The sequence below is a fragment of the Salvelinus fontinalis genome, chromosome 27 (assembly GCF_029448725.1).
Source record: "Salvelinus fontinalis isolate EN_2023a chromosome 27, ASM2944872v1, whole genome shotgun sequence".
In the NCBI taxonomy this organism is placed as follows: domain Eukaryota; kingdom Metazoa; phylum Chordata; class Actinopteri; order Salmoniformes; family Salmonidae; genus Salvelinus; species Salvelinus fontinalis.
This window is the reverse complement of record NC_074691.1, coordinates 17,939,602-17,960,373: the sequence shown is the minus strand read 5'-3', so window position 1 is coordinate 17,960,373 and position 20,772 is coordinate 17,939,602. Positions and strand designations below refer to the sequence as shown.

The 20,772-nt window shown below is 42.2% G+C and overlaps 1 protein-coding gene across 2 annotated transcripts in view; it reads right to left on the bottom strand.

Annotated features, from left to right (window-relative positions):
- LOC129825197 (estrogen-related receptor gamma-like) overlaps nt 1–20,772 on the bottom strand; it is a 39,039-nt gene that overhangs the window by 14,504 nt on the left and 3,763 nt on the right. The window contains exons 1-4 of one of the 2 annotated variants that reach the window (XM_055885096.1): nt 11,314–11,818; nt 6,039–6,281; nt 5,747–5,904; nt 4,435–4,551 (exon numbers count right to left, since the gene is read on the bottom strand). In XM_055885096.1, coding sequence (XP_055741071.1) covers nt 4,435–4,551; nt 5,747–5,904; nt 6,039–6,281; nt 11,314–11,369 — 574 coding nt within the window. In that variant the 5' untranslated portion in view covers nt 11,370–11,818. Of the gene's footprint in view, nt 1–4,434; nt 4,552–5,746; nt 5,905–6,038; nt 6,282–11,313; nt 11,819–20,772 lie in introns of those variants that run through there. The other variant, XM_055885098.1, reaches the window with a different exon arrangement.

The window sequence follows — 20,772 nt, the reverse complement described above, 5'->3', positions numbered from 1 at the left end:
AACTGACCCTCCTTACCTTCAGGCTATGCTCAAACCCTACATCCCAAGCCAAGCATTCGGTTCGCCACCTCTGGTCTCTTGGCCTTCCCTACCTCTTTGAAGAGTATCTTAAATAAGTCTCACGGTGCACCCACAAAACAAAAACAAAAACACCTGTCTTTTTTTACTAGCACTGAGTTTGCTGATAAATACTTTATTGAGGGAAAATGTAATTAATACGATTGTGATGTGTTTTTGTCTCACCTAACTATCTTAAGATGAATGCACTAATTATAAGTCACTCTGGATAAAAGTGCCTGCTAAATGACTCAAATGTCAAATGTCATGTAAATGTGTGTGCGTGTGTACTCTGTTATCCTGATTATCCTCCACTGCTATTTTTGTCCCTTTCGTTGTCAGCACATTCCGCTCTGAAGAGTTACACTTAGCTCTGATGTGTATGAGTAACTCTCAGACCATGCTCTTAGACACACACACACGCACACACATTCTACACTGTTGGATTGATCTGAGGGGACCGATAAGGAGGCAGTTGTTGGGTCACTGCCCCTCCCCTCTGCCCTCACCCCTGTTTGATGTCCCCCTGCACCCCTCGAAGGGGGTGGGATCAAGAGCACGATATCCACTGAGCAGGAAACGGACCAGGGCAACATTCTACATGGCATCATGCTGTGCAACCTGGAATTTTAATTCGGGAGCACCACTGCAATTTTTGAGTGCCCTAGAGGAAAAAGTTAACCCATACTACAGAGAAAACGGCTTGTTCCTAAACAGTTCAAAACGCAACGTTTTTCTTAAAGAGACATTGTACAATTTTCAATGCAATGCATCTCAAATGGTAAAATTGTTTTTATACAACCTAATATTCCACAAATTACTTTTTAATTTCAATGACAGGTATTTGTATAAACATTTAGCTTTTTATAATAAACAAAATGTATTTACAGGGTTACATATTAGTTTCTAGGGCACAACATGTTTAAGTTTGGAGCACCAATGAAACATTTCCAGTCAGCATGTACACTACCGGTCAAAAGTTTTAGAACATCTACTAATTCAAGTGTTATTCTTTATTTTTACTATTTTCTACATTGTAGAATAATAGCGAAGACATCAAAACTATGAAAAAAAGCATATGGAATCATGTAGTAACCCAAAAAAGTCTTCAAATAGCCACCCTTTGCCTTGATGACAGCTTTGCAAACTCTTGGCATTCTCTTAACCAGCTTCATGAGGTAGTCACCTGGAATGCATTTCAATTAACAGATGTGCCTTCTTAAAAAAGTTAACTTGTGGAATTTCTTTCCTTCTTAATGTATTTGGGCCAATCAGTTGTGACAAGGTAGGGGAGGTGGGTATACAGAAGATAGCCCTATTTGGTAAAAGACCAAGTCCATATTATGGCAAGAACAGCTCAAATAAGCAAAGAGAAATGACAGTCTGAGAAATGACAGTCCATCATTACTTTAAAACATGAAGGTCAGTCAATACGTAACATTTCAATACGGAAATTTCTTCAAGTGCAGTCGCAAAAATCCTCAAGCGCTATGATGAAACTGGCTCTCATGAGGACGGCCACATGAATGGAAGACCCAGAGTTACCTCTGCTGCAGAAGATAAGTTCATTAGAGTTACCAACTTCAGAAATTACAGCCAAAATAAATTCTTCACGGAGTTCAAGTAACAGACACATCTCAACATCAACTGTTCAGGGGAAGCTGTGTGAATCAGGCCTTCATGGTCAAATTGCTGCAAAGAATCCACTACTAAAGGACGCCAATAAGAAGAAAAGACTTGCTTGGGCCAAGAAACACGAGCAATGGACATTAGACCGGTGAAAATGTGTCCTTTGATCTGGAGTCCAAATTCGAGATTTTTGGTTCCAACCGCAGTCTTTGTGAGACGCAGTGTGGGTGAATGGATGATCTCCACATGTGTATTGGAGGAAAAGCATGGAGGAAGAGGTGTTATGGTGTGAGGGTGCTTTGCTGGTGCCACTGTCTGTAATTTATTTAACCAGCATGACTACCACAGCATTCTGCAGCGATACGCCATCCCATCTGATTTGGGCTTAGTGGAACTATCATTTGTTTTTCAACAGGACAATGACCCAACATCTCCAGGATGTGTACGGGCTATTTTACCAAGAAGAGGAGCAATGGAGTGCTGCATCAGATGACCTGGCCTCCAGAATCCCCTGACCTCAACCAAAATGAGATGGTTTGGGATGAGTCGGACCACAGAGTGAAGGAAAAGCAGCCAAGTTCTCAGCATATGTGGGAACTCCTTCAAGACTGTTGGAAAAGCATTCCAGGTGAAGCTGGTTGAGAGAATGACAAGAGTGTGCAAAGCTGTCATCAAGGCAAAGGGTGGCTATTTGAAGAATCTCAAATAGAAAATATATTTTGATATGTTTAACACTTTTTTGGTTACTACATGATTCCATATGTGTTATTTCATAGTTTTGATGTCTTCACTATTATTCTGCAATGTAGAAAATAGTAAAAGTAAAGAAAAACCCTTGAATGAGTAGGTGTGCTAAAACTTTTGACCGGTAGTGTATGTGTAGCAGCAAAGCCACTGAGGGAGGAACTATGTAAAGCTGCCTGGATAATGATCTGATGTTAACGAATAACCTCCCTTATTAGCTTACTGCACATCTGTCAAACTCATTTCACGGAGGGCCGAGTGTGTGCAGGTTTTCGCTCCTCCCTTGTACTTGATTGATGAATTAAGGTCACCAATTAGTAAAGAATTCCCCTCACCTGGGTGTCTAGGTCTTAATAGAAAGGAAAAAACAAACATCCGCAGACACTAGGCCCTCCATGGAATGAGTCAGACACCCCTGGTCTACTGGAAGCTTGTTACTCATGCACTGGGTCATGAAAGGATGTGAAAAACTCTGATTCTTTGAAGTGATAAACAAATTAAGGAATAGGGCTATTATTATGTATGTAATATGGCCAAGCCTTAGCCATTTAATTCAAATTCTACTCATTCTATTTCAACTGTGTGTCCAGAATTTAAATTTAAAAAGTATCCCATGTGATTAGACCTATGTGATATGATTTACTGTCATATCCTCGACACACAAGGACAAACCTGATAGATAAACAATGATCAGGGGAGAGAGAATGCATAAAGCCCTTCTTCTGGTTTAACCCTATGAGGTAAGACCAGTGTTCCAAGTAGTGGAACAATTAGAACGTTTGTTAGTCCACTGCCCTACTGAATTCTAAAATCGAACAGTGGTTCCATGCTTAATCAATTTCTAATCAGGTCTCTATTCTAGACCGAGGATCTCTATCCTCTTGTGTTTACAGGGACCTCTCTCGCCTGTTAAAAGGCACACCCCCGGTCTCTCTACCTTTACTGCTGCCCCCCAGAGGAAGAGGGGCATTACGTGGCACAATGGTGTGCATTACAAGGACCACTACCAGGGGGTTTACGATGGGAGTTACGAGGGGCGGTTCACATTTCATGGAGGTCCAGGAATCCCACAAGGCATCTGGAGGAATTTACGAGGGGGGGGGGGGCAAGGTTATAGGAACCAGAGCTGGGTGCGGGAGATGCCCTTCCCCTATTAAAAGTAGCTAATTAAAAAGGGAGACGCACACGCTCGCACACGCACATGCTCGCACACAAAACACACACACACAGGGTGACAGAAAGCAGATGCTGAATCCTTCTCACCCTGGTTGACGGATGATTAAATCAAAGCTGATGAGCTGAAGGGGGAGGGAGCAGGTGGCAGTAAACTCTCTCTCTCTATTAACAGCTGTCGATTACTCACATGCAGCCTTCAATATGTGGCTCATGCAGTGAAGCTTTGCCTTTTGGGTCACTTCTTTATCTAGCCAATAATATGTCACCAGTCACACACTCCAGTCCTGACCACAAGACCATGAGAGCCCTGGCCCAGACACTCACTGTAAAACTCTCCTGAGTGTTTGGGTGCCATGTAGAATGTACGATATGTGTGTTGTTCTGGATAATCTATTTATATTCTGTGTGTGAGAGTAGTGAGTCAGAAGGAGATCCACTGTATGTGGCAGACAGCCATGGTCTATTTTGGAGGTACAGTAGCATCCTATAAAGATACACCATACATGAACACTGAGCAGTGAGCAGGCAAAGTAGCAAACACCAAGGGGCTGGACCTGTTTAACAGGCAAAGGAATTACATTTCACACTGAAATGAATACACATCTATTAGTTGAGAGGAAGTTTATATCCACAAAAATATCCAAGATCTTGATTTGTATATTTTTTTCTATTCATTGTATTATAACACTGTTATACGACTTAATGGATAAAGTTCTATTGGGATACAGAAAAGTATATATTGGCATATATGGAGGAGTATATATATTTCAAGGTAAATAAAGGAGTACATGTATTTGGCATTGAGGAGTAGAGAGGTTTCTTCCTCACCTTCTCTCATCATGCCGACATTGAGACACTTCATGAAGCGACAGGCTTGACACGACTTCCTCCTCCGCTTGGTGATCTCACACTCACTGGTGGCAGGGCAGCTATACTCGATGTTACCTGTGGGTTGGAGAGAAAGGAGAAGGGATGTAGATAGAGAGAAAGATGGAAAGACAGAGAGGAGAGAGGGAGAGAGGGGAGGAGAGATGTAGAGACAAAAAGCCAGTCAAGAAAAGGAGGCAATTTTTTCGATCACTTACAAAACCTTTCATTCAACCACTTCAAAACAAACAACATGCTGAAAAGAGACAGGGAACTCTAAGAAACAATGACGAAGAACCAGGATAATGTTCTGGAAGTCAGTCAATCAGCAGCACTCTAAGCTGCCACGTCCTATTACATCCAGGAAGCATCTGATCACCTGATCTACTATAAGTATTTCATCTGACAGCCATCCAGGTATGAACCATGACCCTTGTCATGCCCATCTGTGTGCGGTGGTGGCTAAACTAGCCTAAAGCGGGTCTTAGCCTACGAGGGCCATGACTCATTCACAGACAATCACATTAAAACAACACCACAACATGCTGCAAACATATGGATGAGCCACACCCACAAACACACAGGGCCAGCACATTCCCACACGTTCCTCTTGTGTAAACAGTCCTCAGCTTAAACAGCAGATGCTGTGGGGCAGGTTAAAACACTGTTGGCAACACATGCTGTCGTGATCACCACCGTGTAAGCATATACACAGTGTACCATATGTGTACATACACATGCACTTTTACACTCATCATATGCTGCAGCTACTCTGTTCTTTATTTTACCCTTATTATTATCTATCCTGGTGCCTAGTCACTTTACTCTGCCTTCATGTACATATCTACCTCAAATACCTCGTACCTCTGCACATTGACCTGGTACTGGTACTCCCTGTATGTAGCTCCATTCTGTGTATTTATTCCTCGTGTTACTATTTTTTTGATACTCAGCATTATTAGGAAGGGCACGTACGCAAGCATTTCATGGTAAAGAAAACACCCGTTGTATTCAGCGCATTTGATTTGGATTTGATTTGAACACAACCACTAAGGCCTGTACTGTATAGGCGGAGAAGGCATGGGAACCTGTAAGCTTGCATCCTTAGAGTTGATCAGGTGTTGATACTAAAACAGGCTGTAGGAACACATCGGCCTACTGCAGGGTCATCTGTTTAAAGCCATGCACCGCTGCCCTTTGACCATATACTTTTTACACACGTGAGCACTTCAGCTGAGCTCTTAACCTCAATGCTTATGTGAGTTGGCCTTACCCTGAATGGTCCTCTTGAAGAAGGCCTTGCAGGCCTCACAGGAGGCCACTCCGTAGTGGTACCCAGACCCCACGTCTCCACACACCAGACACAGCCTCTTAGCCACAGAACCCAGCATGAACTCACACTTCACTTGGCCATCCTCACCACACAACCGCCTGGACAGAGAGAGCGAGAGAGAGGTTACACTCACATATACGGTACATGCACCCAAGCATAAACCCATACATTCACAAATGGGTACTTACACACAGAGACAGACAAAAAGACACACAAACACACAAACACCCGCCTGTTGGCTGTGCCGTTGTTCCCCATGCCCGCTTTGTGTCCATAGAGCCCTGGTGAGTCCAAGCCGTTGGTGCGGTTGTGGCCCTTGCCCAGGGGGCCGTAGCTGGAGTTGTTGTCCGAGGAGGATCCCCCGGGACTGGGTTGGGCTGGGCTGTCCCCCTGGGAGCTGGGGCTGGAGGGCTCATGCTTTATGGAAGGGGGACAGGGGGGGTCCAAGCCCCTCACTGACATCCTGCCAAGGAGTCTGGGGGGGGGGAACAGTAGGATACATTTATGGTAACATCTGGTAACATGGCATGATGGATTTAACATGCCCTTTCTGTCTAGATCTATCAGTCAGTTACAACACTTGACCTCAATGTAGACCTACACAAATACACCCACCCATGCATTCCCATACAACCTCATACCTGTCCTGACCAAGTACACACTGACCAACCATCTTCCAGCACCCTTTCTCACTAAACTTCCTTTATCCTTTCCCTTACTCCATCTATCACAGGGACAAACAGAAAAAGGGTAGGAACCGTCTCCCCCTCTCTCCATTCCCTGTCACTCTCTTTCCCTATTCCTCTGTGCCTCGTACCCCTATCCCTCTCTCCTGATCCCTTTATCCCTCTCTGTCTATCTAGCCATCTCCATGCTCACCCACCCAGCCGTTTGCAATTTCCCACATATGCAAAGCTGAGGTCCATTACACACACAGGAGATTGCTTAACATATGGAAATCCAAACAAAGATCCTGGACCAGATAGTTTTTTTCTGCCAGACCTCTTGGGGAAGGTATGCCGTAATCAGGGGCACAACTTTCACTGGGGATGGGGGGATTTGTCCCCCCCCCCCACATTCTGAAATTGCATTTTTGTCCACCCCAGTTTTATCTTTGGAATGTGATACAAAACGAGCCAATGGTGTGCTTTAGGACCAAGCGGATGCCTCCGGCTGTAGTAGATATAACCAATTGTGTTCAGTTACCTAAACAAAGTCTATAGATTAGATTTTTAACTCTGTCTAGTTGAGCGTTGTAGAGGTATTCATTTTGTGAATGTGTTGTGTTTCTATGCTAGTACAAACTGTGCTTTCACATTCTACTGTATGGAGGTATGTTGATCCCCCTAAAGTGGGCTACAATGCACATGACAGTATTCTAAAATAATGCTCACACACACACAGGCACACGTACATGCTGACCCATGTGACCATAGGCTCCTACCACCTACACATACTGTACACACGTCACACTTCATTCACACTTCATTCTCAGACATGCTTTCAAATGTGGTCATGTGTCATCGTAAACACTTGAACAAAAACGCACACATGCTTGCATGCCATCGTGTGTCACCATACCCCCAACCCAAGCTCTGTTCCTGCCATGTAAATCCACACGGTCATGACCACCACTCATTTGACAGGCAAACTATCTGGCTGCCCTAAACACCACCAGAGTCAACCATGACCACGCTCTATCGCCCCTCAAAATCCACAGAGAGAGAGAGATTGAAAGAGCGAGAGAGAGAGAGAGGGGGGGGGGGGGTAAAAACTCAGAGAGAGTCAATTCAAACTTCAACCTCATTCTACTTCAGTTTTATATTAAAATAGATAAACTGATATATTGTTCACTCCGAAGTGGTCCAATAAAGCTGGCAGAGGACAAGGGAGTGTGAGGAGACCATTTTGTTCTCTCATCAGCTATCCATCACAAAGGTAGATATTGCTGTGTCAGCTCCACCTAGACCTGAATTGAGGCATTCTCCCATTACTTAGTGGCAGTAGATTTTTCTCTCATAATGCAATAGCATTAGAGTGGAATGGTAAGACGTGGTGTGATATCTAACCTGACAGATCTATAATCTACAGCTCTTCATAAAAGCTAATCAAAGCCCTGTCAGTGCAGTTCCCATAGACGCTGGGTGTAAATCACAGACTCAGAGGTACATTATCAAACAACAGTGTGTGTGTGTGTGTGTGTGTGTGTGTATGTGTGTGTGTGTGTGTGTGCGTGCGTGTGTGCGTGTGTGTGTGTGTGTAACACTCTCTGTCTGCCCATATCCAAAACAACTCTATTTGACAGAGAGAGAGAGAGAGAGAGAGGGGGATAAACATGGAAGCTGAGAGAGAGAAAGGGGTCTATCGCTGGGCCATTAACCCGGGGTGTGTAGAAAGAAAGGAGAGGAGGCAACACTCACTCTCAAATGAGCAGTCACAATACAGCCAATGACCAACCAGACAAGAGCCGGACGCGCACACACGCACGCACGCACGCACGCACGCACGCACACACACACACACCACACACACCGCGAAGCAAAACGAGAGGTAGAGGGAGAGAGGGAATGTCTCAATAAATTGATTATTTGGGTTCATTTCATTTTAGTTTAATAGTCAATTCTGAAAAAAGATTTTTCAAACATTACAAAATGTATCTAAGATGTTAGGTATAGGTTCATGTGGATGTAGGTTACTCTAGCTATGCACCCTTTTTTAGGCTCTATTCCCACTATGAGATACAATGGAGAGTCTGAGGAGCGGGATGATGAAAGACAATTCTACTTTTCAATTCACATTACAACCCTGCCTTACCTGTCGTTGTGGCTGGCAACTCGACATTCTTGGTCCGCACCTCAAATTGACCGTAAATATCACAGTAGCCACTAGCGAGTAAGAACAAACTATTCATCAATGACATAAACTTGTCTTTTAAAACATATTACACATATTACATTGAATAATAATGATTAACCCTCTCATGTGATAATAAAAGTACAGCAGGCCTACCGTACAACATGACAACAAACCAGGCTTCATTTTTATCAATATCATGCAAATCATGGTAAAAGCAAATTGCGATTGAAAATGTGGGTATTCACCACAACGAGCTGTTTTATATGGAAACCCACCAATAAAAGAAAATGCCTCATGATTTGTCAACGAGCACAATTAGTCTGTGCTTCAGTTTGATCAACTATAGCCTACTGATAACAACCACAGCTGCAGGTAGCCTAGAGAAGCCTATGGGATCGCACCATGGCCTGGCCAGGGGAAATGTAACGTCTTGTTTTTATAGCCTAAAATAGGCTATAAAAACAGGTTCTGAAAAGGTTCTGAAAATGTTTAAATGGGATCAAATTTAGGCCCTTTTTAATCCAAAATGATTGATTGGAATTAATTAATCAATCAACACAATAGTGATGACATACTGTGTGAGTAACTTTTTAATTACAGATGCAAAGACCCAAATGATACAACCCTGCAGACAGCGAGCTCAACCCTGTTACTTTTTGTCCAATCACAGTTATTTTCACTTTGTTGTCTCACCACACAATAATACTTTTTTTTTAAAAACATATCCTATTTGTATGATCTACATTTTACATGCTTTTGGTGGTGGGAATGGGCTCCCATCATTTTACGTGACTCGGTGCAGCAAGCAGCTACTGCGAAAATGAAAGAATGTAACAGGCTGTTACTGTAATTTCAGTTGAAAACTCAATAAAAGACGTAGCAAGTACGCAAGTTTACATTGGAGTAATATGTGTAGCCGATAGTATTTTTACAAAATGTATAGTAAGTGTGAAGAGGCTCTAAGAGACACATATTACTCAAATGTAAATTACTTCTTCAATTACCCCTAACCCCTATCCCTAATCCATAACCCCCTGGTCAGTGGTTTGTGTCAGAGGAGATGCGTGTACAGTGATTCCTAATGTATCAATAGGAGATGAGGAGGTATCAGTCCTGAGCTGAAAAACCAGCACCACCGATAAGAGTCTTAGTTTAAGTGTCTCAATGGGCTTGGGTCAAACCAGTTTGATAAGTCTCTCTTTATCTCTTTTGCTTTCTTGCTCTCACCCTATCTTTGTTTCCCTCACTTCCTGTCTCCCCTCTCTACTCCATCTTTCTCTATCCCTCTCCATTTCTGACTTGCTGTTAAATTCAATTCAATTTCGATTCAAAAAGCTTTATTAGCATATTAAAGCAATTCATTTAAAAAAAGTATCTGACGCTAATGTAATAACAGGTGAAAATAATCGCTCTTCATATTTTTGCTACCAAACATGGTAAGACTTTTCTTATAACTGTATATTAACACTGTATATTAACACAACATACAGTTACACAAAAACATAAAAACATGCTCTGTCTCCACATCCTCTACAGTCACTCTCCCTCTCTGTCTAATCTCCTGCTATCCTCTGGTTAGGGTCTTATCTGAGCTGTTGTCTAATATTATCACAGGGTTAAAACCTCTTAGATGTTAAGTCCCCTATTTACTTTAAGAGGTTCTGAAGCAGTTCCGACAGATATTTTGGTGTACAGAGCACTCTGTGAATGTCGCAGGGTCCAGTGTCTTATAGTGCCAGAAAGCCTCATCTGTCTGTTTTTCTGATTCCACTCTGTGTCAGGTTGCACACCCTACATTTGCATAGGTAGTGACGTATCACATTTTCTGGCCTATCCAGACAAAGTATCGATTTCCTCTGCTGAAGTAACGAGACTGCAAACATTCTAATGGTGTCTCTGCATCACTCAGAGGACGCTTGGCTGAAAAGAATGTTGTCAGTTACATGAAATGGTGCCAATATTGTTTAATTTGTGTCCTCAAAAGTGAGTACACCTCAGCAATTAATATCGATTTTGACCAGAAAGGTGAGTTCCAGACCAATCTAGAACTATGCAGCATTACTAGTTATTGTTAATGGCCATCTCATGTATTTTTAATAGAAAATCTACATTTTGACATTGTGTTCAAGACAGGGTTTGCTTTGCAGTGGTGCAACAAATAGCTAAAAACACCAGTGACATAGAGAAGCTCACCTCTCTCTAAAGTATAGTTTTTCTCTCTCACTCTTCCAACTCTACCTTTCATTCCCTCACATTATCACTCTCTCTTCCTCCCCTCCCTCACTTTCAGACCTTAGCTCTGCATGCACAATGCAGGTATGGGTCTCATCCGTCAAAGTCCTCATCCTCTCATTCAGACACTCTCTTTTTCAGCAAAAATCCAAGAGGTACACTTGCTCCCACTACCTCTGTTTTACACAGAGGTGCTTATGCTGACATAGAAGCTGCCATCACACCAAATAGCAAATAAAAACTCCAAAACTATGATCTTAATTTGAGAACGAGACTGCAAACAGTAGTGCACTGCACATGTACATAGTTCAACGCTTACCATTGCCTAGATAACATTACTGTGCTATTACACTTTCTTTACACTCTACAGACAGATAATATACATACAGAAGATGGATCAGAATAGTGCATGTACTTACTCAGTGTCAGAGTGATAGGTGAAACACTCAGGGAGGTACAGCTCTACTAAATCCATGTGCTCTTTGCCACCATACTCTGAGGAGAAAACCTGCTCACTAGCAAAGATCCCTTTGAGCTTTCTCTCTCTCTTTCTTTAGTTGGTCTGTCTCCTTTTCTTTCTCAATCTCTGTTTTCCTCTCTGACACACTTTCACTGGAGCAACAGTGTCTCCCTCTCTCTCTAGCTCTCCCTGTCACTCTCTGTGTGTGTCTGTCTTTGTTTCTGTGTGTCTCGGTCTCTATCTGTGTGTCTCTCTCATGCTCTTGCTGACTTTCCCTCTAACAGCAGTGTTGAGACTCCAGCCAGTGAGGTCTTAACTGTTGTGGCTCAGTCTATGATAGAGCACTCAAAGCTACAGCTCGTCCTCATGAATATCCAGGAATCATTTTATATGCCCCTCCCTCTGGACCACAATGCCAGCATTTGACTGGCCACCGTCTACTCCAATGAGAGCCGGCCAATAACTGTGGGTACATAGAGACAAGACAGGTGGCAGTAGTGAGATGAAAAAAAGTAGAGGGAGAGAGTGATAGTATAAGAAAGAGAAGGATGAATGAACAAGAAAGAATGTGGTTGTGGGGCAAGGGGCAGTGCCGTTTCTAGACATAAGCAACATAATTTTTAGGGGGAAGTCAGCCGGGGTCTCAACTATCTAGGATAGTAGAATACCCAACGTGCAATTTCGGAATTTGGTTCTGCATCAGCAGTTTTCCTCTTGTTGTCAGTCACTGAAAGTCACTTAATTAACCCATGTCAGCTAACATTATATAGATTGCTAGGTAAGTTAGTCTATCCAACTATTTTGTTAGTCATTCGCACTCAGATATCATATCAATATGGCATAAGTCATGGCAAAATGTGTAAAATTGCAGGAAATTAGCTTTAAAACTGCAACATATTATCTACACCCCATGTAAGGTGACCACATTTTTTAAAAAAAATGCCGGACAACAGGATGATTTTGCTGGACATTCTCGGGACAGTGCAAAATGTTGCCAGCATCACATGCCAATAATTTGATCTCAATCAGTTTCATGGGAATATACATTTAGAATTTCTTCAATTACTTTTTTGTTAGCAAATTAGAGCAGATGGTGTTCACAAACTATTAGCCTTCCTGTATTTTGTTTAAATCGAAGCAAATTCTGGCTAATGGCGCGTGCTGTTGAGTTTTGTCCGCATGATAATTATTTTTGGACTATTCAGCTAACCATGCTAAAATCTCATAAGAAATGGCTAAGTGTTTTTGGTATAACAGTAACATTATACCATGCTATTATATTTAGTTATGTTATGTAGAATACCAATTAATCATGTGATCTTCCAAGACATTGATTCAGCTTTGATCTAACTTTACTAAAAGAGCACCATTGTGGGGAGTGAAAAATGGCGGACTGACGCTCTGGTGTGCTCTGGCAGCACTGCACCCCTGCTCCCACTTCACCAAACAAGCTAATTGAAGCAACTTATAGCCTATTCTTCTGCGTCATGCAAAGTGTAGTGACCCATGAAACGAAAGACCACATGTGTGGCTGTTTTATGAAAATCTGGGAATATTTGGCCAAGGAATCATTTTCTGGTTGGTCTCAGGGAATGTAAAACAATCCAATATTAAACAGGATTGAGTGAAGTTGCAGCAAATAAGTTGAATAAGCAACTAATGAGCATGGAGCGCCTCACAAGTGACAAAATCACATCTTTTCAGTCTAATATGACTATTTACTTACTTTTGTAGCTCTTCATCAGAAGCAGCTTTTTAGATGTAGTTACGCCAAACTGTCCTCTCCAATTGAGCTGGAATTCAGTCCGAAATATCAAAATATCAGATCACAACAAGGATTTGAGAAGTGTTCAACCAGTACAACATCCTTATGATGTATATATTTTCAGAAGCACAACGTGACTGCAAGAGACAGGTTGGAATGTCTGACTGAAATACGGGACAAATCAACCTTTTTTTTCTCGAAATTAGTGGTGTTTGAACTTGATGATAAAATCCAGGACATGATTGTAAAACAAAACGCCAAAATGCAGGACTGTCCAACACAATCCGGGACATTTGGTCACCCTAACCCCATGGAAAAATGTGTAGAATTGAAGGACAAGCTGCACTGTTTTGACCGCGAGTTGGGTGATATTGGGGCCGCCAACCAAATCTTGCTTAGGGCCCCCAAAACGCTAGAAACGGCCCTGGCAAGGGGCACAGGTTGACAGTGCAAGCAGTCACCTTTCTAAATCAGAGCATATTCATTAAAATCTGACTTTTCTAGTAAGAATACCTCTCGTTGTCCTAATAAAAACATTCTCCACTAATAAATTGCAGCCAGGGAGGCTGACAATTTAAAGTAGTTGTTGCATTTGATTATAGTTGCTGTGTGGGTGTGGGTGTATTTACAGTTGAAGTCGGAATTTTATATACACTTAGGTTGGAGTCATTAAAACTTGTTTTTCAACCACTCCGCAAATTTCTTGCTAACAAACTATAGTTTTGGCAAGTCGGTTAGGACATCTACTTTGTGCATGACACAAGTTATTTTTCCAACAATTGTTTACAGACAGATTATTTCACTTATAATTCACTGTATCACAATTCCAGTGGGTCAAAAGTTTACATACACTAAGTTGACTGTGCCTTTAAACAGCTTGGAATATTCCAGAAAATGATGTCATGGCTTTAGAAGCTTCTGATAGGCTAATTGACATCATTTGAGTCAATGGAGGTGTACCTGTGGATGTATTTCAAGGCCTACCTTCAAACTCAGTGCCTCTTTGCTTGACATCATGGGAAAATCAAAAGAAATCAGCCAAGACCTCAGAAAATAAATTGTAGACCTCCACAAGTCTGGTTCATCCTTGGGAGCAATTTCCAAACACCTGAAGGTACCATGTTCATCTGTACAAACAATAGTACGCAAGTATAAACACCATGGGACCACCCAGCAGACTTAGGAAGGACACATGTTCTGTCTCTTAGAGATGAACGTACTTTGGTGTAAAAAAGTGCAAATCAATCTCAGAACAACAGCAAAGGATCTTGTGAAGATGCTGGAGGAAATGTGTACAAAATTCTCTATATCCACAGTAAAACGAGTCCTATAATGACAACCTGAAAGGCCCCTCCGCAAGGAAGAAGCCACTGCTCCAAAACCACCATAAAAAAGCCAGACTACGGTTTGCAACTGCACATGGGGACAAAGATCGTACTTTTTGGAGAAATGTCATCTGGTCTGATGAAACAAAAATAGAACTGTTTGGCCATAATGACCATCGTTATGTTTGGAAGAAAAAGGGGGATGCTTGCAACCCTAAGAAGACCATCCCAACCCTGAAGCACGGGGGTGGCAGCATCATGTTGTGGGGGTGCTTTACTGCAGAAGGGACTGGTGCACTTCACAAAATAGATGGCATCATGAGGCAGGAGAATTATGTGGAAATATTGAAGCAACGTCTCAAGACATCAGTCAAGAAGCTTGCTCGCAAATGGGTCTTCCAAATGGACAATGACCCCAAGCATACTTACAAAATTGTGGGAAAATGGCTGAAGCACAACAAAGTCAAGGTATTGGAGTGGCCATCACAAAGCCCTGACCTCAATCCTATAGAAGATTTGTGGGCAGAACTGAAAAAGCGTGTGTGAGCAAGGAGGCCTACAAACCTGACTGAGTTACACCAGCTCTGTTAGGAGGAATGGGACAAAATTCACCCAACTCATTGTGGGAAGCTTGTGGAAGGCTACCCGAAACGTTTGACCCAAGTTAATCAATTTAAAGGCAATGCTACCAAATACTAATTGAGTGTATGTAAACTTCTGACCCACTGGGAATGTGATGAAAGAAATAAAAGCTGAAATAAATTATTCTGATATTTCACATTCTTAAAATAAAGTGGTGATCATAACTGGCCTAAGACAGGGAATTTTTACTTGGATTAAATGTCAGGAATTGTTCAAAACTGAGTATAAATGTATTTGGCTACGGTGTATGTAAACTTCCGACTTCAACTAACTAACTAACTAACTAACTAACTAACTGTCTGTCTGTCTGTCTGTCTGTCTGTCTGTCTGTCTGTCTGTCTGTCTGTCTGTCTGTCTGTCTGTCTGTCTGTGTCTGTGTCTGTGTCTGTGTCTGTGTCTGTGTCTGTGTCTGTGTCTGTGTCTGTGTGTGTGTGTGTGTGTGGTAAGAGGGCAGTGGGTTCTGAAGGCTTTTGTCCTACTCTGATGATACATGATCCTAAAGGACATACATACCTCTAGGTTGTGTGTATATTTTGTGTGGAGTGTGTGTGTGCATGCATGTGTGTGTCACTAAGTGTCCGTGTCCTACTATACAACAGGTGCCACAGCACTCCCATAACCCCCCCCCCCCCCCCAATTATTATTATTACATAAATACGCAAACACATACAAACACGTGCTCGTCGAGCCCTGACTAACGGAAGTTTAGTAACTCAGTGATGCAAGCCTCTCTAGTTGTCTAACTCAAAGATACCCTGGCAGTAAACCTGGATCTGATCATCTGTCAGTAACATGTCCCTAATGTGACGCTCTGACCTCTTTCTGACTGACACACACACGCACACACACACACACGCACACGCACACGCACACACACACACACACACACACACACACACACACACACACACACACACACACACACAGACTCTGGGCAGATAACACATTTATATCAGAGTCACTTGTTTTCAACTGTATAAAAGCTGAGAGACCACTATGAAAAGGGGGTGTTAGAATTGGAGCACATTAACTTGATATGAAATAAAAGACCATCATCAACACATTTCTATGCCTACATGCTCACACCATACTTCGAAGATACTCCACTAGTGTCTCCTCTACAAGGCACGCAACTTCCTTTTCTTACTTTAGAACTCAGCACCATCCTCAGCCCGCAGCAACAGTTCCAGGCTGAGTCTTACATACAGTAATCTCTGATCACTGGATGGTGATCCACTTAACGGATTCTGCCTGCGATCAGTCGGTGGCTCACTCCACAAAGCCACTCAACTGGATTCATGTATCAGGCAAGCCAAGAGGTAAGAACTCACCCCACAAAGCCACTCAACTGGATTCATGTATTAGGCAAGCCAAGAGGTAAGAGTAAATAGAGGTATACAAAAACAAAAACACAAACACATGTGCATGCGCACAGACAGAAACGCAGCCAGAAACACAGAAAGAGAGAGAAGGTAAGAGAGAAAGAATGAAAGGAAAGAAAGAGAAAAAGTAATAAAACATTACCCACTAGTGATGTTCCCTCTTATTTTGTCATACATGGTGATCAATGTGGGAGTAAAGGAACACTGATGAGGCTGAGGCTGATGATAGGTGCTTGTACGAGTGTACACATGCATATATACAAACTCACATTCAAAACGCACACATGTGCGGACACACACATACATACACACATTCCCCCAGGCCTGGAGGGAAGCAAAAGTAATTACGCTACCCAAGAATAGTAAAGCCCCCTTTACTGGCTCAAATTGTGTTTGACCAGATACAATGCTATTTTATTGTAAACAAATTGACAAAATATTTTCAGCACGCTTGTAGGGAAGGACATTCAACAAGCACAGCACTTACACAAATTACTGATGATTGACTGAGAGAAATGAATGATAAAAAGATTTTGCGAGCTGTTTTGTTAGACTTCAATGCGGCTTTAGACATCATTGATCATAGTCTGCTGATGGAAAGACGTATGCGTTATGGTTTTACACCCCCTGCTATATTGTGGATAAAGAGTTACCTGTCAAACAGAACACAGAGGGTGTTCTTTAATGGACGCCTCTCCAACATAAACCAGGTAGAATCAGGAATTCCCCAGGGCAGCTGTCTAGGCCACTTACTTTTTTCAATCTTTACTAATGACATGCCACTGGCTAAAAGTCAGTGTAGCTATGTATGCGGATGACTCAACACTATACACGTCAGCTACTACAGCGAGTGAAACAACTGCAAAACTTAACAAAGAGCTGCAGCTAGTTTCAGAATGGGTGGCAAGGAATAAATTAGTCCTAAAAATTTCAAAAACTAAGAGCATTGTATTTGGGACAAATCGTTCACTAAACCCTAAACCTCATCTGAATCTTATAATAATGTGGAAATTTAGCAAGTTGAGGTGACTAAACTTCTTGGAGTAACCCTGGATTGCAAACTGTCATGGTCGAAACATGTTGATGCAACAGTAGCTAAGCTGGGGAGAAGTCTGTCCATAATAAAGTAATGCTATGCCTTTTTAACAACACTATCAACAAGGCAGGTCCTACAGGCCCTAGATTTGTCTCCCCTGGACAGCCGTGTGGTCACTTGCCACCTCAGAAAATTACAATTGGCTCAGAACAGGCCAGCACGGCTGGCCCTTAAATGTTCACAGAGAGCTAACATTAATAATATGCATGTAAGTCTCTCATGGCTCAAAGTGAAGGAGAGATTGACTTCATCACTACTTGTTTTTGTAAGAAGTGTTGACATGCTGTTTAGACTAATAGCAAACAGCTCGGACATGCATGCATACCCCACAAGACATGCCACCAAACGTCTCTTAACAATCTCCAAGTCAAGAACAGACTATGGGAGGCACACAGTACTACATAGAGCCATGGCTACATGGAACTCTATTCCACATCAGGTAACTGATGCAAGCACATAATAAGACACGCAGTCTACACACACGTACACATGGATGTTGTATTGTAAATATGTGATATTGGAGTAGAGGCCTGAGGGAACACACTAAATGTATAGGGTAAAGTGTTCTGAAATGTAATGTCATGTAGTATCTTAAACTGTATATAACTGTCTTAATTTTGCTGGACACCAGGAAGAATATGGGGATCCATAATAAATACAAATGTAAATGGTCTCGGATGGTTGAGGGGCAGCTCTCAGGGAACTGTGGGGGGATCTTGGAGGGTTGGTGGCCTGGCGGTTGGGAGCTTGGGCCGGTGGCTGATAGGTCACTGGTTCGGGTCCCCATTTTGACTGTGTGGGAGATCTGTCGACGTGCCCCTGAGCAGGGCGTTTATCCTGGTTGCGTCTGTGGGTCGCTCTGGATGGGAGTCTGTTAGATGACTGAATGTAATGTAAATGTTGAGTGGCTTCACCGCACGTAGATTGTATGTTTTAATATTCAATAATAAAAAATACAAAAATTGCTGAGGAGGTCCACACACTCCTTACTTTTTTGACGTCTAGATTAGAATAACTGTATCCAATTATATTTTCTAATTTCATTAATTTCACTAACACAAAGGAAGGTGATGCAGGGGTGAACAACACAATATGTGTGTCTGTCTGTGGTTTAGCTATCAAAGCGGTGGAAATGGACACTTCAGATTCAAATCTAAGTAGTCTGAGTAGTGTTCTGAAGCAAACCCTCACCCCCTCTGACACTGTCTTTCATACGCACAACACACAGTATCATGTTTAGAAGCGACCCCTGCCAAACCAAACTGTAGCATGGAGAAAATCGCTTTGCTAATCTGCTGTTTGATAAGCCCTAGACACAAGACTCCATGAAGTGGTTCTTATCACACGGGTAATGTGCCGCACGCGCATAACATTAAACACCTCACACACACATACAGTATGAGGAATAAAACACCTCACTCACACACACATGTCGAATGAGGCCTAAAACACCTCACGAACATACAATTCTCTCTCTCTCTCTCTCTCTCTCTCTCTCTCTCTCTCTCTCTCTCTCTCTCTCTCTCTCTCGCTCTCTCGCTCTCTCTCTGGAGAGATAAACAGCTATCGTAAAATAACAGAAAGGCAAAGGCTCTGCATTTGTATTCAGTGCTGCTATCCTATACAATCATAACCTAATCACAAACGTAAATGTAACACATGAAAATAATCTTCACAGGGAAATTATCTTAAATAAACCATTTAGGAAGAATAATGTTTACATTGGAAGAAGTGTTTCTTGGCTATCGCCCCAACGGCTTAGCTGTAGCTGTTATTATCAATGAATTCTTTATACCCTGAGCCAAGTTATTGTGCTGTTTTGTTCGGTCGTAGACATTGGCTACTTCAAGTACAAAGCCATAAGCAATTGTAATAAGGAGGGGAGAGCTAAGATTAATTATTTTATCAGTTGAGTCGTTGTTTGAGCTAGATTGACATTTTCCCTGGCACAAAGCAGTCGTCTTGGGATGGAATACAACAATAGTTAGACACACAAGAGCAGGGCCACAGTGGCGTCTAGCTAGCCACTTAAGTTTAAGATCACAAGAAATGACTTTGTTCGCTTGCTCTAATGATAATAGCCTACCTACATAACTATACGTGACTGTTCCATTTTACTTAGTGATATCAAGTTGCCCACGCATGTATTTTCATTTAATTTCGGAATAAAAACATATGAAACAAACCTGGCTACTGTTTTCTATTTGCTAAGTTTCATGTAGTTTTCATAGATCTTCACAAAAATGCATGTCAAGCATATTGAATACCTTGTCTTTTTCAAGGAAGATTAACTTAAAATAAAGATCAAATTTTCTCATGCTCGATAAGCTCTCTACTTAGTGGTCAATACTATGTAGCCTACATTCCCAAAGCTTTGAAAAATCTCAAGTGATACTGGATACTGAAATTCTACATCTTTTCACAAAGGACAGACCTGTAACACAACACAAAGCAGTCAGTGTTGACCATGGTATGGATTACTTCTGTTTTTCTCAAATGTGAGTGTGGGGGAAGCAACCCCCAGACCGCACCCCAACAAGCAAGCACCCCATACCCCTCCCCCTCCATAGTGACAGCTGTCAGACTGAGTTTCAAACCAAAAGCGTCACTCTCTGGTGTCCCCAACCCCCTACTGTCTCTCCTGACATCATCACTGCGAGACGCGCTGAGCATAATCAACTCAGCTATCGTCTAACTCGGTGCAATCCATCAATTACAGAGACACATTGTGGGCTAACACTATTCTCACTGCACATATATTGTACAGACCATCTGACACAAGTTGTTTAAAGATGTTGAGATTAAGGGAGAGAACGAAGAGGTGTGGAGGAAGGGAGGAAGAGTAGGAGAAGAGAGCTGGAGGGAGAAACTATATGGATGTGTCTTTGGATAGATAGACTGATAGATTGATAGATGAATGTCTGGGTGAGCAGATTGCTCCAAATATTGATCAGTCACACATTGAATATTGATCAGGAAACAGGATGTATCAGCTATCAGAGCCTTGTTGCCGGTGGCTGATCCCTCCCTGTGTGGGAAACTGTAGTAGAACCTGACCATAGAACCTCCACTTAGTGTACTGGGTCAACCAACTATTCAATGGTTTTAAATGGTTTCCACTGCTCACATGACCATGTATGGTCTTGTTTGGAATACAGAAGGAAAAAACACTGTTGGGTGGCTGCTGGAGCATAGCCAGCCCATTGCA